Source organism: Cucurbita pepo, chromosome LG17 (assembly GCF_002806865.2).
Source record: "Cucurbita pepo subsp. pepo cultivar mu-cu-16 chromosome LG17, ASM280686v2, whole genome shotgun sequence".
In the NCBI taxonomy this organism is placed as follows: domain Eukaryota; kingdom Viridiplantae; phylum Streptophyta; class Magnoliopsida; order Cucurbitales; family Cucurbitaceae; genus Cucurbita; species Cucurbita pepo.
This window is the reverse complement of record NC_036654.1, coordinates 3,415,572-3,443,537: the sequence shown is the minus strand read 5'-3', so window position 1 is coordinate 3,443,537 and position 27,966 is coordinate 3,415,572. Positions and strand designations below refer to the sequence as shown.

Genomic DNA, 27,966 nt, shown 5'->3' with positions numbered 1-27,966 from the left:
TGACTGAATCAAATTGCACAAAAATGTATACGTGACCCACTCGTACAGCGGTCCATCAGATGACGTGTAAGAATCCTACTGCTCGTTCTTCAACACTCGGTTCTTCACCCGCCCTCTCTTCCTCGTTCCTCTTTCCTTCTCCCCTTCGGATTCACCCGTTTCTCTGCAAATTCTGATTCAATTTCTACCAGGAATTAGCTTCTTCATCTTTGCTCATCGGGAAATTTCAATGGCAGACAGTATTCCGTCGCCTAAACCGGTCCAACCGAACCCTATGGACCCTTCCCCACCGCCGCCGCAGCAACAACCGCAGGTCCAACCTTCAACCGCTGCTATTCCGCAGAATTCATCTAATTCAACAAATTCGTCTGCAAATCCTCCCATTCCTGCGGCTTCTGCGCTTGCTCAGTCGCCCTCGATTGACCAGTTACATCCACTATCGCAAATTTCTTCTCCCCCTCTTTCGCATATCTCTCAAAATCCGCAAAATCAACAGCAGCAGCAACAGCTAAGCCCTGCGGTTGGGTTGGAGTACCAACAGAAGCCTCTACAGCTGCAGCAGCAGCAACAGCAGCAACAGCAGCAACAGCAACTGCAACAACATTCGCAGCAAATGGTGCAACAGCCTCAGAATGCGAATGCGATGACAAATTTCCAAATACAGCAGGCTTTACAACGGTCCCCTTCAATGTCCAGGTTGAACCAGCAGCAGCAGCAGCAGCAGCAGCAGTTTGGGATGATGAGACAACAATCGGGGCTTTATAGTCCAATGAGTTTTGGTGGGTCTTCTACAAACCAGCAACAGCAGCTACAACAGCCTAACCAACAACACCAAATGGGAACCGGGAATCTGTCGCGGTCTGCATTAATGGGTCAGGGTAACCATTTGCCCATGTTGTCTGGGGCGACTGCTGCTGCTCAGTATAACTTGCAGTCACAACTACTGGCTTCGGTATGCTCTGAATTCTTGGTATTCGTTTGTCTTAAATTGGTATTGATGCTACTTTGGTGTTGGGATATTGTTAGTGTTTATATTTGAAGTGAATCTGAAAATTTTCTAGGCACGCCGTTGGCATTTTGGTGATGGGTTGTGCCTTAGATTCTTCGTTTATAATTCTAAATTATTGATCTGTTGACATTAGAAATTAAGGTAAATATATTTTGTTGCTGATTTTCGCTGAAACTGAGCCTTTTGTACAGTCGAAGCAAAAAGCTGGGTTAGTCCAGGGTGCACAATTTCAGTCGAGTAACTCTCATGGGCAACCTTTGCAAGGAATGCAAACAATGGGGATGATGGGATCAATGAATTTGAGCTCACAACTAAGAGCTAATGGCCTTGCGTCATATGCCCAACAGAGAATAAACCAAGGTCAAATAAGGCAGCAATTGTCCCAACAAAGTTCACTTACCTCTCCACAGGTTTCCTAACAAAGCATCTCTACTCTGTATCTAATGTTCTTGCACTTTTATTTCCAGATACATATCGTTATATTCCCATATGGACTGATAGGCTAAATTTGAACCTTGGAAGATTAATGCTTTGTTGGTTACTTTGGTGATTGTTTGGAACTTATTTTTGCAATTCATGAAGGGTACTCTCTTTTGTTGACTCTAATAGAAGTTTAGGGCTTTGGCTTTTATCTCCTACAACTTATTTTTGTAATCTAAACATTCATTGCATTACAAATATAGAACTTATTCTTTGTGAAGTTGAAAACATTTATTGCATTACGAATAATGCCCGTAGGACATATTGTATATTTATAATACGTCTCTAATTTCAAGTAGTGTCCATTAACACTCTCCTTTTTTTATTACTATGGTACATGGTATAACTCTAATTATTGTCATCATTGCTTATTTTTTGTTCATCGTGTTCTCTAACTCGATCCATTCAACTGTTATAGCAGCAACCGCAATATCACTTTATTGCTTGTATGGATATGTTCGTCTGCTAATTAGATTTAATAATCTTCCTATGCATTCTTGCTATTTTGTTTTGAATCTAGCGACTAGTAACTGTAAAATTGCGGGCATGATTGTGACTTCCAGTCAATTTTTAAAAATTGCAGGTTCAGAACTTACCGAGAATGTCAAATCTTGGATTCATGAATCAACAATTGAGTAATTTGGCTCAGAATGGGCAGCCAACCATGATGCAGAACTCTTTGCAACAGCAACAGTGGCTGAAGCAAATGCCATCGATGTCTAGCCCTGGCTCACCATCATATCGTCTTCAACAGAGGCATCAACAGGTCCTGTTGCAGCAGCAACTGGCTTCATCTAGTCAATTGCATCAAAACTCCATGTCCTTGAACCCTCAACAATTTCCTCAGCTTGTACAGCAACAGCCGTCCATGGGACATCAACAGCTTCATCAACAACAACAGCAACAGCAACAGCCACAGCAGCTGCAACAACAACAACAGCAACTGCAACAGCTACAACAGCTACAACAACAGCCACTTCATCAACAACAACAACAACAACTACTTCAACAACCATCACAACTCCAATCTCTGCAACCAGCATTGCATCAGCAGCAGCATTCTCCTAGGATAGCTGGACTTGCGGCTCAGAAATCTCTCAGTTTGACTGGGTCACATCCAGATGCCACAGTATCTGGCACTAGTACACCTGGGGGAAGTTCAAGCCAAGGGACAGAAGCTGCCACTCAAGTCCTCGGAAAGAGAAAGATACAAGATCTGGTTTCACAGGTCCTTCCTATTTTTATATTTCTTATCTACTCTTATCTTTCTTATACTTCTCCGTTTTTTATTTTGCTCTTTTAGTTGAACTTTGAATGTCTGCAGGTAGATCCATTTGGAAAGCTGGAACCTGAAGTCGAAGATCTTCTCTTGGAGATTGCTGATGATTTTATTGATTCGGTGAGATCTCCACGCTCTACTACAATTTCCCCAGACCCCTTTGTACATTTCCACCTAATTTTATATTCATACTATAATAAGTGCATATGTCCCTTAGTCGTAGTCAATATCAATACATATTAAGTTAGTCATTCACTATATGAAGCGCTATATAATACTATTTCAAAACATTTACAATAGTAAGTCATTTAAAAGAAAAACCAAAAAATTACTGCAAAATGTTACTGAGGATCATGTTCTGAGTATTTCCCAAAAATAGTATGCTATTCTATGACCCATTAATCACCAGAAAACCATGATTTAGGGACATCTAATCTGCATCGTGGGATGATTGTTTCATTTTATACAGCTAAACTTTGGGATGATTTTTCTTTTCTTTTTGTGTAATCTGACCAAGTCCAAATATTTGTTCATTCTGTTTCATTTTAGACTTTATTTATTCTGTTTACTTAGTGATTCTGGTGCTGTGTGATTTGACCATACTCCTTATACCTGAAACTATTCAACCATTTTTCTTATCGTTGTGGTTAAAACGAAAATTATAATTAAAACTGTATTCCATCGAATAAAAAACTTAAGACATTTTAAGGTAGTAGTTGGAGGGGTTTTATCAATGGCCACAAGTTTGATACGTCATGCCTTCCCCTTGAGCAATGTGCATTATTACATGACAACAATATTTGAGTTAGTATAGTTTATAACAATGTGCAGAGTTTATTTTATAGGATAACTCAATCAATTTTGTAGTTATGATAAATTACTATGCCTCTTCCCTTGCTTAACTTTTAGGGTCCTATTTCTGGATATTTTCCTTTTAATAAATCACCAAGAGGACTCTATTTCTGATGGAGGGAGCATGGTATATACACTCTTTTGGACTGGATCAGTCTATTTCTTTGTCATTTATCTGTTTACAGAAATATACTACTGTACTCCGTTGTGCTTATTGTCCTCCCTTCTTTCTCACCAACAAAAACCTGTGAACCATCTCTTATGAGAACATTAGAAAATCAATACTTTGCTGCTACGACACTGATGTCTTATTGAAAGATTTTTTCTCATTATGGTCCCATACCTTTCCATTTTCACAAACAAATCAAGTGAAGTGGTGTTACAGTCCTTTTGGTGAACGATTTTCATTATTGTGTAGATTAATTATATAGCTTCTATTGTCTTATAATTCATGTTGATTTACCCCTTTCTGGGCTTGCTCTCTCCTCCTAACCCTTCCCCTTCCAAAATCCTAGCCACCACCGTTCAGCCTCATACAGCTGCAGGCACGTCCAACTGGCCACCTTTGGCCAACGCTCCCTGTCGGTTCCATCAACCACATGCTGGCCGTCTCCCTCCCACTTTTGCACCCTTCAGTTTTGTCCTGCCTTTGTCTTATTTAAAATTTAGCCACCCTTCCTCCTCGTCGATTCTATTAGGTGTTGTCTGGTCTTATTCTCCCCTGGTTTTCTTATTTAAAACCTAGCCACCCCTCCTCCTCGTCAGTTCCCTCAATCTTTTTTTCCTATCGTCTTTGACGGACCCTTTCCGTCCTTTTTTTTATTACTTATTTCGTTTTTCTTCTTTCATTTTTCTTCCTCTTGTTGCCTAGCCATTCTTTTCCCTCTGCCCGTTTTGCTTCTCCGCTATCACCTAGCCATTTCCATGGAGATGTTGTGCAGTTGTATCCATTACCTTTATTTTTGCATTTAGTATGAAAATGACGTGAATTTTTCTTTTTTAAGACATGAAGAACGAGATGAAAATTTTGCTCTATCTTTCATCTGTTTTAAATTGAAAACTCTGTTATTGAATTGTTGCAAAATCCAATGCACATTTTTCTAAGCAAGTCAGGGTTGTCTTTGAGACAATTCATTTGACCAAGTTTTGGTCTCACCAAGGTTGAAAGCTTGAATGTGTAGTTTGACCACCTTCTGGAGGTAGAAATAAGTTTCTAGTACCCGGTGTTTAAAAGAAAGGTTGGATAGTTTTCTGGGATATGATAAGAGATTTTCTCTTAAGTGTTGAGAAAAATCAGCACTCAACTTTCATTTTTACTAATCACGTTGAGGAAGGAGAAATATTGCAGCCGAAGCTAGTCAACGATAATCAACTCCCAAAAGTTAGACGGAAATGGTACAAAAGATGAGATTAGATGCTTCTTCTTTTTGGGTTAGGGGAAACAAAAGGAAGGGGACGAAATGAAAATTTTGTCTCGGTGGTTTTTACATTGTTAGTCCACAACTCTTGGAAGGACATTCATAATGCTTTATAGGTTTAATCCAAGATTTCTATTAATCCCTTCATGACGGATAAGGCGTTGTTGAAATTGAGTATCGATTCTTCTAAGTTGGAGTTTGATGGAAAGTTTATTGAGGGATATGATGGCTGAATTTCTTGAAGAATTTTCCTTTACCTTGTTTTGAAGCAATTGGTCAACATTTTGGAGGTTTGGTCAATATCTCTTCTTAGACTCATAATTTATTGATTGTACAACGGCTGAAATTGAAGTTAAAATAAATATTTGTGGTTTCATTCCAGCTGAGATTGAGATAATATATAAGAAGTTTGAGAAATTGTCTCTTCATTTGGGGATATATTTCATTCAGAACCCTCAAAGCACTGTCCATTCTTAGTTTTACAAAATTAGTGGATCTAAAGAGAATAAATCGAGTTCTGATGAATGAAGGTACTTTGCATCTAAGGATTTTATGGCCAAAGCTGTTGAGTTGAATTTTATTCCTTTGTATGATCAATTGCAAAAGTCAGGTCGTCTTTTTCTTCAAAATGATTTTTAGGTTACACAACATTCTACAGATAATGCATGGTCTTCCCAGCCGTCTATTGTGTGGAAAGATTGTTCCGAGCTGTTGAATTTCTTCCTTCCTTTGTCAGTTTCTTTTACTTGGGAGCCTGGCTTTTTCTTGGCCTTTATCTCGATGTTTTTATCGGTTAATTCTTTTAGGCTCTTTGTTGAAGAGGATTTAGTATTAGTTGGATTGTTATTTATATCCTTCTTAGTTGTTTTTCTTTTTTTCATTCCTTAATGGAGGTTCGTATCTTTTAACCATTAGTCCTTTTTCATTCTTACAATGAATATTTTTGTTTCCATCTAAGAAAAAAAAAACATGTTGATTTCATGGCTCATTCATAAGCTATCATCATCTCCGTATGATTGGATGGTATATCATGTGAAAACTGAGATTTTTTTTGTTGTTGTAATACAGGTGACCACATTTTCATGCAATCTGGCAAAACACAGAAAATCTTCAACTTTAGAATCCAAAGATTTATTGCTACACTTAGGTGTGTACTGCTTTCCTCATGATCTTCTTTTGACTTGATTTCTTGAATGGTTATGCATCAGCAACATGTGTCCACCTTTTCTGATTTAAAATTTAGATTTTGGGTATCAATTCTTTCATAGGAGGTAGATTAGCTTTTGTATGGTCTAGGTTGTCTCTTATCTTATTCTACATTTCTCACGAATTTAACTCAAGATCCCGTTATTAGACAAAGCTTTAACAATCATAAATTGTGTATAATGTGCAGAGAAGAATTGGCAGTTAAACGTTCCTGGATATTCGAGTGACGAGTGGAAGAATCGCAACAAAAATGTAAGAAAATCCTCTTGCTCTATCTCTAAATAAGCACATTCTGTTTAATTCATCTTTCACATTTTCGTTTTTGTTTAACCATAAGAAGTTTGAATATTGTAGTTATCATCAAGTGATACTCACAAGAAACGTCTGGACATGGTAAGTTGGAATTATCTGTTCAAGTGTATGGAGTTTCTTCTTTTATCATTTATCTCAAATCTTTTCTTCTGGGGATTTCATCAGATACGCATACTGAAGGAAGCATCCCGTGTCGAAACAAACGTAAATAGCCCTAAAGAGATGGTCCGACAAGGGGTTGGAATGCCCATTGGTACCAACAACCTAATGAGACCTTCATCAAGCTCAGAACAACTATTGTCACAGACAACTGGTTCGCAGTTACTGCAGCAAATGACGAGGTTCTGATGTATTAACTACGTTTGAAACTTATGCTGGTAGAATGCTGGTAGATCTCGACTATTCGGTGAAATTACCCCGGTGTCGGTTCAGGGATACAACAATAATATGAGATTTAGAGGAGGGATGCCATTTCAGAGGGGACCTGAACTTTGTGTGGAGTGTGATGGTTCTTAGAGATACGACTTTTCGAAAGCATTTTTTTAGGCTGTATAATATCAAGATGCATTATCTGGAAACATGGCCATAAGATTAACTGTACAAAATATTTGGCAGTCATATTAGTATAGGCCTCGAGTTTATTGTCGTTACCATGGATGACATTTAATTTATGATTGATAGTCTTTATTTACAATCTCGAGTCCGAAGTATGGAGGATCACATAACACAATTATTACAAATGGAATAGAAGATATGATTTTTCATCCCTTCTCCCTCCCCACATCTGTTTTGATTTGGAAAGCCATGAATTGTAGTAATCTCAACTGTTAATTTTCCAGATGAGGAAAAGTGCCTTCTTGAATAAATGCAGACAGCCTGAACGCCATGGCAGGGAGTTCATCAAGGCCACAAGTCCATTCATGGTGCCATGTGATACAGAGAGACTTGATGGAACGTCTTGAACTGGACCTTAGCTAACCTAAAAGTTGGCTTCTTATACAGATTTTCCACTGCCCATGTGCAGCTGGTCCACTCCACTTTCATCGCATATCCTTGTGTTAATCCTGAATGGTAAGCATATTTTAGCTTATTAATCCATCACTATTTGCTTCATCTCCTTCTTTATCCTACTTGCAACATTATGCGTCCTAGATGGGCAGAAGAATATCCAAACATTGTGTCATAAAGTTCATAAAAGAGAGATTCTGTTTCTTTCTCTGATAATCTGATCTTCATTAGCAGCCACATGCTCAGATGCAGTGGCTCTCATTCATTCATTCATCAATCTTCCTATCCTAGCATTGAGTGAATGTTGGTGCAACTTGGGAGTAAGGGAAGCCATTGAGTACTTACTTTCTATATAAACTCCATGGAACTCATCAAGAAACTATACCATTTCCCGAAAAGGAAACCAAAATGTTTCACTCCCTATTTGTCATTGCCCTCCTCTTCTCTCTTTCCAATGCAGCCGTCCAAGACTTCTGCGTTGCTGATCTAAAAGGTCCACAAGGGCCAGCAGGCTACGCCTGCAAGAGCGCCGTGACTGCAGATGACTTCGTGTACTCAGGCCTAAGCGGTGCTGGAAACATAACAAGTCTAATCAAAGCTGCAGTCACCCCAGCGTTTGTGGAGCAGTATCCAGGCGTGAATGGACTCGGTCTCTCGGCTGCTCGGTTAGACTTGCTTCCTGGTGGTGTTATACCACTTCACACACACCCAGGAGCTTCAGAATTGCTGATTGTGACTCAGGGTATCATTCAGGCTGGTTTTATCTCTTCCGCTAATGCTGTCTTCGTGAAGACTCTTAAAAAGGGAGATCTCATGATATTCCCACAAGGGTTGCTACATTTTCAGATTAATGCTGGTGGTGTGACTGCCGTTGGTTATCCTGTATTTAGCAGCCCAAGCCCTGGTCTCCAAATCACTGACTTTGCTCTGTTTGCCAACGACTTGAGTACTGACTTGGTGTCGAAGACCACTTTTCTCGACCCCGCTCTGGTGAAAAAGTTCAAGGCTATTCTCGGCGGGAGTGGTTAGAATTGGCCAAAGGATGTGTTTGCTTCAGTCATCCTGCATTTCCAAGTAACAAATTTGATTGATGTTCTTTTCCATTGCTATTTGTATGTTAATGTCATTTAAATTAGTTGATTTCAAGTGTCTCCCCACACCCCCTCCCCCNGTGAAAAAGTTCAAGGCTATTCTCGGCGGGAGTGGTTAGAATTGGCCAAAGGATGTGTTTGCTTCAGTCATCCTGCATTTCCAAGTAACAAATTTGATTGATGTTCTTTTCCATTGCTATTTGTATGTTAATGTCATTTAAATTAGTTGATTTCAAGTGTCTCCCCATACCCCCTCCCCCCTCCCCCAACATTTTTAATGTGTATTTATGAGCTTGATTTGCTTTGAAAAGATAAAAAGTATCAGTTTCTTCCACTTCAATAACCAATTTGATTGAACTAAGTCAAGATGAATGGTTCCAGATAGAACAGATTCCATAGATACCTTAACTAAGAATGAGATTCAAATGGGAGCATGGGTTTGAACTATTACCAGTAAAGATTGGAAAAGAATCATTAAAAGGCAGAAAATTTGCAATTTTGTTGCAAATCATCAAAGGAAATCAATGAACTGACAGCAGATAAGGATAGATAAAACTAGTAGTTAATAACGAAAGGAACCGATGAACTAACCAATGATTTAAAAGTTTGTTCCAGCTGAAGTCAACTTTAGTTCCTCGAACATCCAATCATGATACCTGGATAAACAACAAATGGAAATAAAATAAGACCAAGAATATATACTTTTTTCAGGATTTAAAGCCTCCAAAAAGGGGTTTGGAGAGATGTTTCAATTTTTTAAGAACAAAAAACTAATACGTTCAAAGCTCAAAACCATGGCTAAAAGCTTGAAAGATTCCTCCACCAAATCCCATTCATGGATTCCAACCACCACTGCATACTTTTTTCACAATACAAAAGAATGATGAGTTAACTAACAACCCAGACTGAGGAAGAGACAGTGCCCGACTTTTTCATTTCGACTTTAAAATACCTAAACCAAACATCAAATCCTCCAAAAGAACAGCACAAATAGCTTAGAAAATACCCCACCATTGTCTGTTTATGGAGGTTGTAAGTGACCCCTTGCCTTATTTTAATGCAAACATTATTGGCTCTATCCTAATCTTTTAGTCAATGAGCCTCCACCATAAACCCAGCAACCCCTTGAACTCCATTTTTCTCCCTCCCTCCCCTCATCAAAAGGATATCTTCTCTTTCCCTCTCTGTCTGAAATACTTTTCACCAAGCAAAATGACCATTGAAGATCATATATTGGATTGGTTAGCGGATTCAGTTCCTTTTTTTTCTTCCCCGTTCCCGGATGATTCCTACAACTCTAGCTCTATAAACTGCTATCAATGGTGGGATGAGAACCAAGACATAGGCCAAGATCTGATTAATGGCTGTCTAAGCAGTTCCCCCACCACTGTCAGTACTAAACCACCTAACAATTCCACTTCCCATCACTTGACGCCATCTGATTTGACTAAGAAAAGAAAAGCTCCTGATGATACAGTTCATAAACCATCGCAAACCCAACAGAATCAGAGGAAGAACCAGAACAATCAGAGCAAAAATGGTGCAGATAAAAGCAGTGGAGCTGTTGCAGGTGTGACTGTGATGAAGAAATCAGTGGGGAACAAAAGGAATTCATCAAAAGCCACAGGGAGTAACAATAATAATGGGAATAACAAGGAAGGAAGGTGGGCAGAGCAATTGCTAAATCCTTGTGCTAATGCTATCATAAAAGGGGATGCAACAAGAGTACATCACCTTCTTTGTGTTCTTCAAGAGCTCGCCTCGCCCACCGGCGATGCTAACCACCGGCTCGCCGCCTATGGTCTCCGAGCTTTGGCCCATTACCTGTCCTCCAATTCTTCATGTTCTTCTTCTTCTTCCACACTTGCGCCAGTTACTTTTGCTTCGACAGACCCTCGATTCTTCCAGAGGTCGTTGATTAAATTCCACGAGGTGAGTCCATGGTTTGCTTTTCCGAATAACATCGCAAATTCTTCGATTCTCCACATTCTCTCTGAAGAACCTAATCGCTCGCGCAATCTTCACATTCTTGACATCGGGGTTTCTCATGGTGTGCAATGGCCGACGCTGCTCGAGGCCTTAACTCGCCGTTCCGGTGGACCCCCGCCGCTAATTCGCCTCACAGTCATCGCTCCAACCCTCGAACATGATCAAAATGCAGAGACGCCGTTTTCGATTGGTCCACCGGGAGACAACATCTCCTCTCGGCTTCTTAGCTTCGCGAAATCATTAAACATCAATTTACAGATCAACCGCCTCGACAATCGCTCGCTACAGAGTTTGAATTCGCAAGTAATCGGCAAGTTTCCGGACGAAATCTTAATCGTTTGCGCACAGTTCAGACTCCACCAATTGAAACACTACGCTCCAGACGAAAGATTCGAGTTCTTACAAAACCTAAGAAAAATGGAACCGAAAGCTGTGATTCTAAGCGAAAACAACATGGCATGTAGCTGTAACAACTGCGGAAATTTCGACACCGGATTCACAAGAAAAGTTGAATACCTATGGAGATTCCTGGATTCAACAAGCTCCGCATTCAAAGGTCGAGAAAGCGAGGAAAGAAAGGTGATGGAAGGCGAAGCCGCAAAGGCGCTGAGGAACGAAGGCGAAATGAACGAGGAAATGGAAAAATGGTGCGAAAGAATGAGAAATGCTGGATTTGCAAGAAAGTTGTTCGGTGAAGACACCATTGATACGGCTCGAGCTTCAATGAGAAGGTATGATAACAACTGGGAGATGAGAGTTGAAGAGAAAGATGGATGCGTAGGGCTATGGTGGAAAGGGCAACCTGTTTCGTTTTGTTCGTTTTGGAAGTTGGGGATCAAATCCAATGGCGGTTGAAACTGTTCAATGCTTCCTTCTTTTGTTTTGCTCACTAATTTCCAATGCAGAGTTCTTCAACCACTTCATTTCTGGCCAAGAAATAAATACTGTACCTTTGTGTTGGAATTTGGCTAACGAGTGCGACCCATTCGAATCATTACTATTTCACTCGAACTTGTTCTAAAAAAGTCAAAAAGTCGAGGCATTTCAAATTGTTGGTTGACCCGGACAAAGTATTTCAATATTGGACCTTGGACATATAATAGTTCCGAATCGAGTCTGTTTGGAAAGAAGATCTTAGATCTTTTGTTTGTTGTTTGTCTCATGGTAACGTGTTCGAGTTCCTTACGAAACTTTCGTTTGGAAAGAAGATCTTAGAGTTCCGAATTGAATCTGTTTGGAAAGAAGATTTTAGATCTTTTGTTTGTTGTTTGTCTCATGGTATAGCCTGTTCAAGTTCCTTACGAAACTTTTGTTTGGAAAGAAGATCTTAGAGTTCTGAATCGAATCTGTGTGTAAAGACGATCTTAGATCTTTTGTTTGTTGTTTGTCTCATGGTAGCTTGTTCGAGTTCCTTACAAAACTTTCGTTTGGAAAGAAGATCTTAGATATTTTGTTTGTCTCGTGGTAGCCTGTTCGAGTTCCTTACAAAACTTTCGTTATTGGGTTAGTCATACACTTCAATTAACATCGATTTAAAAAAGAAGTACTCAAATGAATGACAGTGATCTTCATATCTCTAATGTACCCACATCTTTAATCGGTTTTTTTTTTCAAGACTCAAAAACTTAAGACTTGGTTAGAATAACAAATTGAACCGGATCATTGGATGCACACCCGCACTTTGTCTGCCTCGTCAAGGAAACCCAAACACTTCCCTTGAACAGTTTCCAGTGGAAACGGGAAATTAGAGCGGGGCAAAAGTCTCGTAATCATTTGAGTATCAAAATGACTGGTAACCTGGCTACAAAAGCTCTCATAAATCAAATTTAACCGTCAAACTACTAAGTCAAAGGTACATATCTTGACCATTAGCAGAAAAAAGAACTTCGTCCATATCAGCAAGATTTTATTTATTTGTTTGTTTTCTTTAGTACCATACATTGGCAAGTTACAGTATAAATGAGTATATATTGTCTGGTATTTACAAGAGCCATCACTGCTGCCCCAGGAATCACTTGCATTGCATATATATAAAATCTTAGTATCAGCAAAGAAAGGCCACCCAGATGAATGAGATTCCCATATAGATGAGTTCGAACCTGAGAAATAATTTGCTTCTTCTCATGAATCATATATTCGCACAGAACTACGGATCTGCTGGCGACAGACGGGGCATTTGGGAGCTGAATCGCGTTCGACTGATATGGCACAACGTTCACAGCAAACTAAATGACCACATGGAATGAAAGCAGATCGCCTTCTCCTCATGAGACAGATCACGCACAACTGTCCATCTGGAACGTTCGATGATAACTCGTCATCTGGAATGGATGCTGCTTCGTCGTCTGATGCAGTTCCAAAGTCACCATAGATGGGATCATTGTTGCTTGAATCCAGTTGTGATATGGTGGAATCATTCCCTGAATCCTGTAACCGTCTCTGTTGCCTCCACTGTTTCCATCTATTCCAATTTCTGAAGAGAATGGACGCAAATAAGTTCAAACATTCATCAAATTTTTCATGTAATCATAGAAAGGGTGAATAATATGTAAATTTGGGAGTAATCTCATAATTCATCACTCACTCACTACGCAGTAGAGCTAAGCTTTTATTCATTCCATTCGAGGACCAAATAAGAACAATAGTTTGTTCATAAAAGCAAGAGAAATTCACTGCTAAAAAAATAAAAGTTGAAGAATCACTGATACTCTTCTACAACTCTCCAGCAAACGAAAATGCAACAGAAAGCAGAGTGCCAAGCAAAATAAACATTTCATGGATGGCATATATTACAAGTGCATTGCGTTGCCTACAAAAATTACCAACATTTAAGATACCTCGCCACAGTTTGACTGACAATAAAATAAAAGAGAGTGATATGAACCAAGAGACATCAATCATACAACATACTTCAATTAAGATGCGAAGAAAATATTGTTGAAATTATCAAAAGATATTCCAATTCATGTCACGTTGAAGAAAAATAAAAATGAAATTTCATGTTATAAATTTTGGGTAGATTACCATTTAGAGTAATTTAGAGTTATTGTATTTCATTAATATATTTTAAAACTTTTTATTTACTTTACAATTACATAACGGTGACCATTAAGTATGAATGTTAGAACTCTTGGAATGTCTTTAATAGTTTCATTTTGAGGCTATATAAAGATGTATATTGTATTTGTAAGTAGACTTGAAAAATGTAGTTGCTTTTTTTAGCCAATGGCTAAGTTTCTTTGCAATTCTATGTAGTTAGGTTGCATGTAGAATCATTCACGCTCGACATGATCAATCTTGCTTGTGGAGTGATTCGAATCTCAATCAAGTGTTCTTGCGTTGAGATATTTGATCAACAAGAATCATTCAAGCTAGACATGATCGATCTTGCTTGTGGAGTGATTCGAATCTCAAACAATGTTCTTGTCTTGAGATATTCGATCAACAAGATAATCCGAATCTTACTCCCCTTATAGTGACTTCCACGTATCAGAAAGAAAGAAAGATAACATACCTCATAACAGAACAGCCAAGAACACCAACTGACAACGAACCAAGGACAATACTACTCCAGAACAGAAATTTTGTTTTGAAGACAAGATCTAAAACCATCTGATCTTTAGTCATTTCACATCTGCAAGGAAAAGTAAGTCATCATAGTACCCGTTTTTTCAATGAAGATTATCTCTAAGGACAAATTAGACACTGTTCCCCATAGTCACTCATGCGTGGGTTACTTTGGGTGGGTGTGGGAGAGACTAGCCATTTGCTAGCATCACTGATGAGACAATATGTGTTGGCTAACGCAAGAATAAACCAAAATCCACACTCCAACAGACCACGAAAGCTTTCTATTCATAAATCCCAAACAGAGCACTAAAGCCAAATCAATGGGGCTCACTATTGGAATACAGAACACATTTATTGTCAATTTTATGTGGATGAGTCATGGGAAAGAATTAATTATATGCATCAATGGTTTACCTTCATAAATTACATTACATAATCTTGACCTTCTCAACGTTATTTCTACTTCAAAATGCATAAACTTACAGGAAGTGGGGAAAATCCTTGCATGACTTTATCTCAGGAACTCCATTTTTAAAACTGCATACGCCAACAACACTGATATTTCTCCCTAATGGAAGTATTTTCTCCTCATCAAGCACCCCAACCTTCAAAAGTAGAACATGATAAAGAATTTTTAGATAAAATCCATTAATAAAAAGAAAGAAAAAGATGTTTTCAATTCAATATAGATTGCCTAACTCACAGGGTACTCGTGACCAAAAAGTGCTTGAAGGAAGGTATAAGGAGTAGCACAAACGGGTTGCAGTTGACGATACACAGTTGTAAGAGGCAAACGATGTCTTGAGCCATCCATGTTAACAACAACAAAATCAGAATACGGGGAATGACCCTCAACAAGAACAAAAGGAACCTGTTAAATTTTTTCACAAATATCAGCATCACATAAGATAAAACGTAATGTGTAAACTGCACTCAATTCTGGTACAATCACCACAGGAATATAGCTCCCTTCTGCTCAACCAGATATCTAAAATATATATTTTACCTTCAGTCTTCACAAATCACAACTGCCACACATCAATCTCATATGAAGTACATTTAGTTTTTATAAACAAAAAGTTAGCTACAATAAATTCCTTATTTCTTGACACTATGGGGTATACCTTCAAGCCTACTCGGTTTGGACCCCTTTCTGAAGAGATAGCACTTACAAACCTACTTGCACGCGCCACAAGCAAGGGAAAAAGAAGATCCAATAGACAATCACAGGAAAAGGACCTAACAGAATGGCCACATATAAGAGATGCCCTCAGAAAAAAATCATTCAACTTCAATTTGCTCTTTATTCACAGACAGAATAACAAAGTTCCATATCATTCAAGCTTAAAAGGTATTGAATACAAAGATCTTTTATTATTAAGGACAAAAAGAGTGAACTAACCATAGCAATAACAGAGAGAAGCTAAATTTTACCGTTCTGAATGATGTTGACTCTTGCTTTCTAAAGGTTCTTCCAAAAATTGCACGTAAATCAGAAGTCCATCCAAGAAAGCCCTTCCATTCGTTGAATATGCACTAAACAATGCCACAAGTTACAACCCAATAAGCTTTAGTTTATAAAACTGGATATTATGTACACACACAACACATTCACAATACTGAATAGCAAAGGGGAACAAAAACAGACACTTGCAGAACCAATTAGGTTATGATAGTTCGCCTGAGAAAACAGAAACTCATTTTCTCCAAGATTTTACAATTGATTTAAGAGTTCAAGGTTTCCCAAATATTTAATCCGCATACCGTAGCTATATATTATATATGATGATAGAACAAATACAGGCAAGCCAGAAGACCTATGCAGACTAGAATCATATCATTTCACCCATGATTCTTCTCATTTCATTGTTCATCCAGACTAGAATCGTATCATTATTGCTCCTGAACTTAAGGACGTTACTAGAGACCTCATAATGTGAAAAGAATTTAACGATGCACGAGTTCACGAGTTATTGATTAATCGGTTAGACTTCAATGGCAACTTTTAGTAGTGCTATCAAGTAACTCAAATACTAACACAACACTCTGCATTCGTATGATTCTAACAAACGGAATAATATTGAATTTAATCGGGCAATCCTCTAAACTGCATAGCTCAGTTTTCACTTATCCACCTCCAGAAGAACTGCAGCCCAAAAAAAACATCTTAACACAGTCACGCAGTGCCTAACAAAAATACCATAGGAGATTTTACCATTTGCGTACGCTGAATAATCACTGCTCTATCTCCGGACTCCTGAGAAATCAATACATTAGGCTGCAAGCTCTTCCAATTACCTTCCACAAACGACCTGGCCTCCACGGTGCCACGAACTACAACAAGCTTTTGATCGGACTCGGATTGTCGCGAATCTCCATCGGAAATCATATGGCGAAGATCAGATACTCTTACATTTGGAGCTTTACGGAGCTCATCGAGAGCAGAGCAGGAAGCAGTGAGTTTGAGGACGGTACGAAACGCAGCGTAGGCTAGGGCTGCGCCCAAAGCAGCTCCATCAAACGATAAAGCAAATCGGGAGAGTAGAGAGACGAGGGCTTGCTCCGATGAGGACATTAGTGAATTCCGCGTCTCTGTGGCGGTGAAAACAGTTCCCTCCTTGAATGCGTTGTAGATGGCGACCGACACAACCGCCGAGTCAGTGCGGCGGCGATTTGCCGGCAAATGGCGGGAGATAACGCAGGCCAACTCGGAGGAGAACTGCAGAATTTGGGAAAACGGGTAGCGCAGTGGAGGGAATTTTTCTTCGAGCAATCCACCACCGTCGCAGTGGTTGGTTAATATTACTCATCAAATTTCGACCCAGGAAAAAATAAATAATAATAACGAAAAATCAAATTTGCTTTTATTACGGATATAAATTAGACAAAGGTTTTAAATTCACTTAATTAATTAAAATGTTATCTGATTTGAACTTTTTACCTCTCCATCTACAATGCGTTCAACGATCCGGAATATAATTCACCTCATTTTGGCTTCAAAATATTATAATTTGAATAAATCGTCAAATAAAATGGGCTTCACAACATTGTCCCGCTGTGCTACCACGTGCTCGGTGCTGGAGTCATCCCTTTAGGGTTCCCTCCTTCACTCTCGTCTTGTATGCATTCCTTTTTCATCGATCTTCTTACCTTCTCTTGGTCTCGGGTATATTCTATATCTCAAATTTTTGTCTATTAAGTTTCATTAATTTTAATATACGAATATCTGTAAGCTCAACTAACGGAATTGAAAATCATTTCTAACCTATTATGGGCATTGACTCAGTTGTTCATCCTCGTGGATAACAGAGACTATGGATTATATTGATTAGCTCTCTCTCTCTCTCGATTATATAATTCCTAGCTATAGGTTAGATTTTCTTTCAGTTTGGATTGGGTTGAATTTTATTAAAGTCAAAATTTCGATTCAGTTTGCAGGTTGACTTTACTTTGTTGGGTCAACCGACCAATCAGAAAATAAGGTTACAATTCAATTCAACTTAACCCTACTTTTACCGAGATTAACAATATTTGACATTTATTACTGAGGTTGGTTAAAAGATTTTTACGATCCAACTAGTACACTATTACATATATACCCCTCGAGTGAGGGGCATATGTGACCATTGATGAATTAAATTCAGCGTCCAAAACAGAAGCCCATTCCGTTCAAATATGGGCCGAGTTTTTGGGCCATTAATCCATGGGAAACCTGGTAGTATCATTCGGGGCTCCGGATACGACACATCGACTTCCATGCGCTGAACTTGGAGGAGAGGAGACGAGAACGAAGAACAGCGTCTTGGCTTCGAAGCCAATCCATGAAGCTCTGACTGAAACACGAATTACAAAATTGTTAGGGCAAGATATTCTTTTGTTTAGATTCTAGAGAAGATGAGTCGTGGAAATGGAGGTGGATATGACAACCAAAACACCATTTTCTCGCGCGAAGCTCGACCTTTACGAGTAGGTATGCTAGTATTTGTCTTCTTTCCGTTGTTGATCCCATGGAGTTGTTACTTGTCGAGTTTCATTCTATTGCATTCTATCTCATCGTATCAACTTCTGTTGTGCGATATTTGAGAATCACCGTAAAAAATGGGGGATTCTTAATATTTTTCCATTTTTGAATTGCTGAATTATGGCTCTCGAAACTAAATGGTAGCATGCAATTTATAATTTTATGTTTTCTCGCATTTCTGGAAGGTTTGAAGTTAGGGGAAATTGGGAAGGAGAAGTCGGAAATTGCAATATTATGCTGTAATTTTGCTAAGCGTTGAATTTTAAGTTTGAGAAGCCAATTCGTTTTCGTCCTCTGTTTATTTTCAAACTGAAAGATTAGACAATGGATCTGTTCTATTTGTCCTGGAGTTGCCATCTACATGCTACTATTTTCAAAACACAATGTTGTCAATGAAAGGCAAAGAATTCATCTCCTAGAGTATTGCTGTATCTGAAAGTTGACTAAGATTTTTCATACAAGAGATTTGTTTTAACTAACAATGTGAGAGTTTAAATCTTTGACCTTATAGTCGATGATTTATGCTTTAACTAGTTGATATATCTTTGGTTGATTATATAGCACGATCAGTTAGGCTTTTAAATTTTCAAACATTTATTTTTCTTTAAATTGATTTCTTCCACAAAGTTCAGATAAAAGAGCAAGGCAGAAGTAATGAACATATGAATGTAAAACAAGCTTTTGATTGAATATCAGTTTAGAAAGTTATGTGAATGATGTAAGTTTCATGTACAGGTGAAAGGGGCAGTGAGGAAATAACTGAGGGAGAGCAGGACCTGCCAAGGGATGCAAAGATTGTGAAATACTTATGAAATCAATGGGAGTTGAAGATTATGAACTGCGTATTTGCACCAGTTTCTTGAGCTGTGGTATCGATATGTTGTCGACGTACTGATGGATGCAGGAGTTTACTCGGAGCATGCAGGCAAGGCTGCTGTGTGATGGTGCGACGCTTGCTATCCAGTCAAAAGTTAATTTCAGCTTCTCACGACCTTCTCCAAGAGAGGTAACATGGCTTCATAGTCCCAACTGGACGTGATCGATTTGTGGAGTGACTCTTTGGACAATTAAGCTCGGAAACAGGACTTACTGATAGAATTATTTGAGTAATATGCCAATCATTTATCCATGATAAGTGTGAGATCCCACATTGGTTAGAGAGGGGAACGAACATTCCTTATAAGGATGTGGAAACTTCTACCAAGTAGATTTGATAATATGATCGAGTGTTTTAAAAACTTGAAGGGAAGCTCGAAAGGGAAAGTCAAAGAAGACAATATCTGTTAGTGGTAGGCTTGGACTGTTATAATAAGTTACGGCAGCTTAGAACCGAATCATTGCCTTGTTAGTGAGAAATATCTATTTGTGCATGGGGGGAATATTATGGTCAGTATTAGAATGATGATCATATCACGGATTTCCCTTGCCATCCTCTCTGCCATTAAAGGAAGGGTGTTTAACCATGTGTTTCTGTTTTGTCAGGTTCTTCTAGAGTTGGCCAGAAATAGAAACAAAATACCATTGCCAAGGTCCATTGGTGGGCCTGGTATCACCCTTCCACCCAATCAAGACACATTGCTCGGACCCAACTATCAACTGGCAATCCCAAAGAAGCAACCAGTAGAAACCATGGAGGGGCCTCCTGGGGAAAGGTAAAATAAGGGGCTTTGACTTGGAGGAGGATCAACTTGAAAGAGGTTGTTTGGTCCTATTGTGTCACCTTTTCAGAAAAGATCGCGAATGGAGGAGTGTTTTCCTTAATCGACTTTGCTATGATTTCATTGAAGAAAAAAGAGAGTCTAGAGTCTAGAGTTTAGAGTTTAGAGTGACATGAAGGAGAACGAAGGCACCAACCCACCTTAACATACCCCGCGGAGAGTATCTTTCCACTTGGCAAAACGTCCAAAAATAACAGTCGTCTTTTGGTTCGTCGTTTCACATTGTAATATTTATTAATAACTTGTCTCTATTTGCTAAAAGAATTCAGTGGTTCTATTTCCACCATGTGTCCATTCCAATAGAATCTGAATCATTAGAGTGTGGATATTCAATTCCCACATTCTTGGACAAAATTACATGACAGGTCTAGAAGAGAAAAATCTGGGTATGAAAATGAAATTCTATCATTCAATAACGAACTTTTAATCTTGATTTTGAACCGTTCTGAGTTTCTGTTAGTCATCTATTTCTTTGTGGCAACTATCGAGTTGTTTTGTACAGAGACCGCTATATACAGAATAATTTGATAATCATCACTAAATGTATATCATAGACAAAATAAGGTATGGTCAGCTCCAGAAACCAGCAGTGTTTGGTGCAACCGGGGACGGTCCGGGGTTTGATACCGTGATCCCACGATCGTACATTCGCTGGATTTCTTCCCTGCACTCTGTCAATGACTTGTCGGGTATGGTGGAAGTTAGCTCTACCACATCACCCATCTTCAGCTTGCATTTTGGATCGTTCACTCGCTCGTGGTTTACCTTCGGCCTCAACTCTTCTTTCGTGGGGAAGCCATGGGAGGTCCATCTTGAGCTTCCTCGCCCGCATCTTTCCATTAAATCCATGATCGTTGAATTTGCAGGAAACTCTTGTACCGACATCTGCAGTAGTAAGTATGTCGCAATCGTTAGACTACATCACTTAACCGAGTTTACGACCTAACACGAAAAAAAAGGAAACACACCTTGTCATTCTCAATAGTTATGACAAAGACCGGTCCATCTTGTCGATCACATTGGCTTTTGTATGAATACGGACAGCCTTCAGAATGAGAAGGGAATTTGCAGGGTGGTTTGATTGAATCATCAGAACCAACAGATGATCCATCCTTGCTCATAGCCAAACACTGCCAGGTAACAACCCATCGAGCCCATTCGACCATCTGAACGACGAATGGAGAATATTCACTGTCGCCCTCCTTATATCTCCAATGAGCTGCAATCCCAAACTCAGCTTGCAAATGCATCTCCTTCGTTCGAATTTGAACTTCAAGGGGTGCCATATCTTCACCCACCACAACCGTGTGGAGCGATCGATACCTTCAAATCATCGAATCAAGTTTAGACATGGGGGACGAACATAGAAAGAACACAGAAGAACAACCATTTTGAGCCACAACATACCCATTAAACTTGGGGTGACTAATATAATCTTTGAACCGCCCGGGCACTTCCGACCACAACTGATGAACTACTGCCAAAGCTCTCTGGCAGTCTCCTTCATTCTTTACAATAAGACGTAACCCGTGAATGTCGTGTATTTCATCCATGGTCAACTTCTTTCTGCAAATAAGAAATAGAAAGTAGACATTTTCAATGAGCCATCAAAGATTCACTGCAGCATTCATAACCATCAGATCAAGCTTATATTGAACATACCTTAACATTTTTAAGTATATGCTGTACAAGCTTTTATTGCGTCCAGATAAGAGATGGTAAGAAATCCCCTCATTCTTAAGAGCTTGATCTAATTTTTCAATAGCAGAAGTGATCATTGCTGAATCAAACGACTCCACGAGTTTAGACGAAAGTTCTTTATACTCGACGGGATGAAGATGCTTAAAGCATAAATTTTCCAGCTGCTCCTTCCAACTCGATATTCCCAAGCGATTAGCCAATGGTACGAAGATTTCCAAAGTCTCCTTGGCAACTCTTAATCGTTTGGTCAATGGCAATGCATCTAGTGTCATCATGTTATGCAGACGATCAGCCAATTTAACGAGAACGGCCCTAGTGTCGGCCATGGCGAGGAACATGGTATGCAACCGATCTGCCTCAACGGTTTTGTTAGCTGTGTTATTTTCGCGTGCAAGCTTGCTTAAATGACTTAGTTGAGACACCTAAAACCACAAGACGAATTTTACCATAAGTCGAAAATCTAAAGCAGACTCCATCTAAATAGCAAGCATACTAAGATCAAGTCTCGTTATAAACGGGACGGCGATCGAAAATTTAGCTACAATAAATCAATGATCAACCATCATAGGCATTAAATCCAATCAAATTTCATCAGTTCCTAATCGAGAACGAAAAATTTGCTCACCTCTTCAACTAAATCAGCAACCCCAGCTCCAACTGTCCCTAAAATGTAGTCATAACACACGATAGAATCGTCGAGCGCATCATGCAGAAGCCCTGCAGCGACGACCGTGGAATTTGCACCGATTGATGCCAGCAACACCGCGGTTTCTACACAATGTTGTAAATATGGATCTCCACTCGCTCGCATCTGCAAAGAAATAATAAAAGTTTAGCCATCTTCACTAATGCCACAGATTGAAACAGGGGAAAGAGATCATGAAAATGGCTTCATACTTGTCCTCTGTGTGCCTTTTCGGCTTCGTAAAACGCCTTGATCACGAACTCATCGAGAAAGATTTCATGCCTAATTTGTGCACCACGAAGCATATCCCTTGCATACGACTCCGAAGTGCACTCCACAAACCCATCTTCCAAATTAAAAGTCAACTCATCCATGAGCACAGCCGATGAACTCACATCAAGTGCATTTCTATGAACATCCACATAAGATCCTGAAGCATTCCTCAAGTATCCATTGAAGAATCCATTTGACCCAACTCCGATCGAGCTCTGGAAATTCACTTCCCCACTCTTCTCTCTCGAAATCCAAATCGGAGGGCTCTTCGCCGACGAACCAACTCCGCTACTGCAACACGTAATCGGACCCTGAAACACCGATACAGGGCTAGAATCCCTAGTGAATGAAGACCCCAAATATTTGCTCGAAGAATATCGGAATGAGCTACTCAATTCCTCCCCTCTATCATGCCATAACGATCCCAATTCCTCTCCACAACCGGAATAGCTCGTCGTCGACGAAACATGCCGTACTGGAGAAGCGGAGAAAAGGCAAGTCAGCCCACCGGCCACCGGCTTCTGAGAAGCCGATGCCGACGACGCTGAAGAAGATCTAGAACCAATTTCGAAATCAAAAGACGAATGAGCATTGATCTGACAAGGGTGCGTAGAGCAAATACTACTCGGCGGACCGACGTATAAAGCAATCGTCGGAACTCCCATGATCTAGGGCACAAAAAATCACTTCCCTCTCCAAATCAGATCACAATCAAACCCAAATAATCCAATCAAAACCAGAAATCAAATCTATTCCAATCAAAACCCCCAAAAATCCAACTAATTCCCTCGCTAATCCAACACCAACTCCACAGAAAGAAACCCCAAATATAGGGTTAGAGAACAACCCAACTTTCTAAAAGGCTTGAAGAGTGTAATTACGAATCAAACTAAACAGAAGCAACAAGAATCGAACAATTTTATAGACAAGATGAAAGAAAAACAAACAATCTACAGCAAATTCCTGAATGACCCACTAAAGAAATCGACAGACCCAGATCAGTAAGTGAAAAACCCAACACTAATATGGAAGAACAATCAACTTTCTGAGCGATCGGAGACAGTTGCCCCTCGGAAAGAAGGAGAATCGTGGGTACACCAAAGAACAGAAGAACAGAAGAACAGAAAAAGAAATATCAATGGCGTAAAAGGAATATGTAAAGATTTATAGACGTTGAAGAAGGAGAAAAGGCGAAGGAATTGAAGTGGAAATAAGAACAAAAGAAGGAAGAAGAAGTGTCAAAGAGGGAAAGGGAATTGGCGAGGAAGGATGAATGAAAGGAACAGGGAGAGCTTCCCACGATATTCACAGAATCCGTATTCTATTTACATTACAGGAAATTGGAACGAAAATTAAAATATAAAATAATAATAATAATAATCTGGAATTACCAAAATTACGTAAATACCCTTGTTTTCTATCGAAATAACCATACTGTGTCCCCTAGGAAAGACTAATTCTTCGTCTTTAACAAACTTAAAATTTTATTTTTATAATTCGATAAAACTTAACCAAAATATATATATATATATATATATATTTCATTTAATGGGTCAATTAACTTTATTATAAAATTATGCAATTAAATTGTAAATTGTCACACCCTCATCTATTTTTAAATTAAATTAGCCAACTACAAATAAAATAATCCGTCTCCAATATAAATCATTTTTTAATTAAAAAATAATATATATATATATATATATATATATATATCATTTTCATGGTTCATATAAATATATAATGCATATATAGAGAGTGACTTTCTAAATTAAAAAATAAATGTTAAAATTATTTTACAATAAATAAATAAAAATATAAAATTTTTAATCTGTGATTTAAAAAAGGTAAATAAATTTGATAAATAATTACTTTGTGACAACTGTAGAAGTGGATATGGATAAATAATTACTTTTTCCATACTTTTACTGCACGGCAGCATAATTATAATTTAATTAATTATTTTAATTATAAACCACCTTTAAACAAAGTGGCCTCCCCCGGTTTTGGATATGAGTGGATATGCCACGTGTATTTGCAATTTATTATTCTTATTATAATAATTTTTTTTTTTTAATGTTTGACAAATTATTGAATTATAAAAATTGTTTATTGGTGCACTAATATAAAGGGACATTACAATTTACATATATAAAAAATATATATTCATTAAATGGAAATATCAAATAAATTATGCATATTATAATATAGATTAAAGATATAAATGTCTATTGCAATTTGAATTAAAATATTAAGATTAAAGTTATTATTTTCTACGTGTTATTGAATTAATAATGATGATAATAATAATTTTACATTCAGTTATGATTAAAGATGTCTACCGTTCTCTTGTTTCAATTTTTATATTCGTAAAATTATTATATAATTTTACGAAATTGGGTTTTGTAGATTTTTTTTTCATTTTAAATAAACGAATAATTTTCATTTTTAATATAACATATATTAAAAAAAAAGTAAAATATTATAATAAATCTAATAATATTTTAGAAGTAAAAATAAAAAATAAATTAAAATAATGTTATTTTTATATTTTAGTATATGAAGTTTAACTACTAATCAATGAAATAAAATATATAGTAAAATAATAAATAATATATGGCCCAACTTGTATTTGAATTTTTAATGCTTTTTTTTATAACAAATTAATTAATAACCTTATCTTAAACACCAAATTTCCATTGCTTAATAATAAATATCTTTAGTCAAATCAAATTAAATATAATTTTAATTTTAAAGATGTTGGGCCAATTATGGAGACAACATTTACGAATTTTATAAGGTTGTCCAATAATTATTTTAAAATTGAAATTGAAAAGGCCGACGAGGGGCAATATTGGAATTTCACTTCATGGTCAAATAAAAAGAAAAATAGGAAAATAAATAATTTTATTCAAATTTTAATTTTTTCTGATAGATTCAGTTTGGAGAGGCAGTGGCAAACACGTGGACCGCAGTTTGTAAAAATCAGCGCCACGTGGTTTGCTGACCAGCAGCCATGAGTCGACATGTCGGATAGAGATGCCATTTATAGATTGGATAAATCTTTATATTTAACTTTTTAATTGATAATATATATTTTTATTTATGTTATGATTTTAAAAAAATAATATATTTGGCTAGAATTTGCCTCTAGTATTTATAATTAGAAAATTTAAGAAATTATATTAATTTTGCTATTATATAATATTTAAGCGTAATTTTAAAAAGTCAAATAATTTGACCAAAAAAAATGAAGCGAAAATTATGCCTACTAAATTAAAGTCGTTACTGCGGTGCCGGTTCCAGTACCGTTGGACGGTGGCGTCGGAGAATCGGACGGTTGTGGGAGCTTTGACTGGCTGTCGGAAGCGGACAAAAACTGTAGGTGGGGCGGAGATTGCCGCGGCCGAATCGGAGAGAAACGCCAAAATGGTGGTGGCGGACCGGTTCACAAACTGATATTCATTTCTGACCGTTGGATTTTCCGATCAATCTAGAACATGGTTAATGCTGATGGGCCCAACCTCGTACGACAATATTACTCAAATATATTATTTAGAAAAAGAAAAAAAAAACAAATAAATAAAAATCACGTTTTTCACTTCTAGAATATTATATTAAATGACAGGGGAAAACGATTGAAAATTATTTATTATACTTAAAATTACTTTCAAATATATATTTAAATATTCAAAATAAAATGCAGTTATTGTTTTTAAAATTTAAATTAAAAAATAAAATAGTTATGAAAGGAATGGGAAAACTGTTATCTAAAGTGATTATTTGCTTGCTCTATAAGTCATCGGTTTTGTATGGTAATGACTAAAGTACCCTTCAAACTTATATATTAAGAGTGATTTAAAACGAGAATAAAGTGTTGGAACTTCAGTAATGTCTAAAATACCCCTCAAACGTATAGAGTAAGAGTGATTTATAACGAGAAGAGAGTCATGTTCGTCTAAAATATCTAAAGTGATTATTTGCTTGCTCTATAAGTTATCGGTTTTTTACGGTAATGACTAAAATACCCTTCGAACTTGTAGATTAAGAGTGATTTAATATGAGAATAAAGTGTTCGAATTTCAGTAATGTCTAAAATACACCTCAAACGTCATTAAGAATGATTTATAACGGGAAGAAAGTGTTTGAAGTTCAGTAATGTCTAAATATACCCCTCAAACGTATAGAATAAGAGTGATTTATAACGAGAAGAGAGTCATGTTCGTCTAACATATCTAAAGTGATTATTTGCTTGCTTTATAAGTTATCGATTTTTTATGGTAATGACTAAAATACCCTTCGAACTTATAGATTAAGAGTGATTTAAAATGAGAATTAAGTGTTTGAAGTTCAGGAATGTCTAAAATACCCCTCAAACGTATAGATTAAGAGTGATTAATAACGAGAAGAGAGTCGTGTTCGTCTAACATATCTAAAGTGATTATTTGCTTGCTCTATAAGTTATCGGTTTTTTATGGTAATGACTAAAATACCCTTCGAACTTATATATTAAGCGTGATTTATAACGAGAAGAAAGTATTTGAAGTTCGTAATAAAATTTGGTTAAACACGTCTTTATTAGAAAATAATGATATAAAAGTTTACATATTTTGTTACCGAAAGCAACAAAATAGAATTGTCAATAATGGCATAATTGTCAAAGTAGAGACGTAAAGGAATGAGTACCAAAAAAAGCAATTGATTTAGGCTTTGCGTATAGTTTGGTTGCTTAAATTGTGCAAGCAATTGCTTACATGATGATGATTGGTCGGCATCACTACCCAGCCCACGTGCCATGTCCTATTAATCATTATCTTTTATATATATATATATATATATATATAATATTATTTTTAAATTAATGAATGTTCGAGATCGAATTAACTTCAAGAAAACATATAAAAAATTAGGGAAATGAAAGTCGAAAGTGAACAATTATTGTAGAAATAAAGGTTTCCACACTTAGGGTGTTTCGAGGCCGAGTGTCCTTACTAGCATACTGCCTCATCCCTGACACATAGTCTGGTGTCTAGGTCTAATACTATTTGTAATGACTCAAGCCCACCGGTAGCAAATATTGTTTTTTTTAGGCTTTCCCTTTCGGGCTTCCTCCAAGGCTTTAAAATATGTCTGTTAGGGAAAGGTTTCCACATCTTTATAAAGCGTGTTTCGTTTTCCTCTCCAACCAATGTGGGATATCACACATATGCTTTACTAAGAGCGTCTATTTTGTCAATGAAGGTGACCACTGACGTCGAGTTCTCCTCTATTTTTTCTCGAGAAAAACACAAAAATGTCGTCTATGGATGCGATTAATGATGGTGTTAATGTAACACATGCGGAAGCAATTTGGA

At 37.6% G+C, this 27,966-nt stretch overlaps 5 protein-coding genes and 1 pseudogene across 7 annotated transcripts; 4 read left to right on the top strand and 2 right to left on the bottom strand.

Annotated features, from left to right (window-relative positions):
- The first annotated feature begins 75 nt into the window (after positions 1-75).
- LOC111778509 (transcription initiation factor TFIID subunit 12b-like) lies at positions 76-7,250 on the top strand. Its single transcript, XM_023658388.1, has 8 exons — positions 76-952; positions 1,201-1,419; positions 2,073-2,717; positions 2,814-2,888; positions 6,107-6,185; positions 6,432-6,496; positions 6,599-6,637; positions 6,722-7,250. The coding sequence occupies exons 1-8, from the start codon at positions 230-232 to the stop codon at positions 6,902-6,904; spliced, it is 2,028 nt and encodes a 675-aa protein (XP_023514156.1). The 5' UTR covers positions 76-229; the 3' UTR covers positions 6,905-7,250.
- Positions 7,251-7,425: 175 nt separating this feature from the next.
- Positions 7,426-8,891, top strand: LOC111778510 (auxin-binding protein ABP19a-like). 2 transcript variants are annotated; one of them, XM_023658389.1, is made up of 2 exons: positions 7,426-8,569; positions 8,751-8,891. In XM_023658389.1, exons 1-2 carry the CDS (start codon positions 7,973-7,975, stop codon positions 8,772-8,774), a joined length of 621 nt encoding a protein of 206 aa, XP_023514157.1. In that variant the 5' UTR covers positions 7,426-7,972; the 3' UTR covers positions 8,775-8,891. The 2 variants fall into 2 exon arrangements, with proteins under 2 accessions (XP_023514157.1, XP_023514158.1); XM_023658390.1 differs by having other exon boundaries at positions 7,426-8,588; positions 8,770-8,891.
- A 428-nt stretch (positions 8,892-9,319) lies between these two features.
- Positions 9,320-11,723, top strand: LOC111778508 (nodulation-signaling pathway 1 protein). Its single transcript, XM_023658387.1, has one exon. The coding sequence runs from the start codon at positions 9,751-9,753 to the stop codon at positions 11,497-11,499; it is 1,749 nt and encodes a 582-aa protein (XP_023514155.1). The 5' UTR covers positions 9,320-9,750; the 3' UTR covers positions 11,500-11,723.
- A 789-nt stretch (positions 11,724-12,512) lies between these two features.
- On the bottom strand, positions 12,513-17,042 carry LOC111778507 (E3 ubiquitin-protein ligase SPL2-like). 2 transcript variants are annotated; one of them, XM_023658383.1, is made up of 7 exons: positions 16,430-17,042; positions 15,617-15,750; positions 15,339-15,453; positions 14,918-15,085; positions 14,698-14,819; positions 14,159-14,278; positions 12,513-13,117 (listed from the first exon to the last, which is right to left on the bottom strand). In XM_023658383.1, exons 1-7 carry the CDS (start codon positions 16,787-16,789, stop codon positions 12,766-12,768), a joined length of 1,371 nt encoding a protein of 456 aa, XP_023514151.1. In that variant the 5' UTR covers positions 16,790-17,042; the 3' UTR covers positions 12,513-12,765. The 2 variants fall into 2 exon arrangements, with proteins under 2 accessions (XP_023514151.1, XP_023514152.1); XM_023658384.1 differs by lacking the exon at positions 15,339-15,453 and having other exon boundaries at positions 15,649-15,750; positions 16,430-17,039.
- A 924-nt stretch (positions 17,043-17,966) lies between these two features.
- LOC111778626 lies at positions 17,967-20,236 on the top strand (annotated as a pseudogene).
- A 104-nt stretch (positions 20,237-20,340) lies between these two features.
- LOC111778625 (probable GTP diphosphokinase RSH2, chloroplastic) lies at positions 20,341-23,904 on the bottom strand. Its single transcript, XM_023658556.1, has 6 exons — positions 22,552-23,904; positions 22,280-22,465; positions 21,616-22,076; positions 21,361-21,519; positions 20,922-21,276; positions 20,341-20,838 (listed from the first exon to the last, which is right to left on the bottom strand). The coding sequence occupies exons 1-6, from the start codon at positions 23,275-23,277 to the stop codon at positions 20,524-20,526; spliced, it is 2,202 nt and encodes a 733-aa protein (XP_023514324.1). The 5' UTR covers positions 23,278-23,904; the 3' UTR covers positions 20,341-20,523.
- Between the last annotated feature and the right edge of the window lie 4,062 nt (positions 23,905-27,966).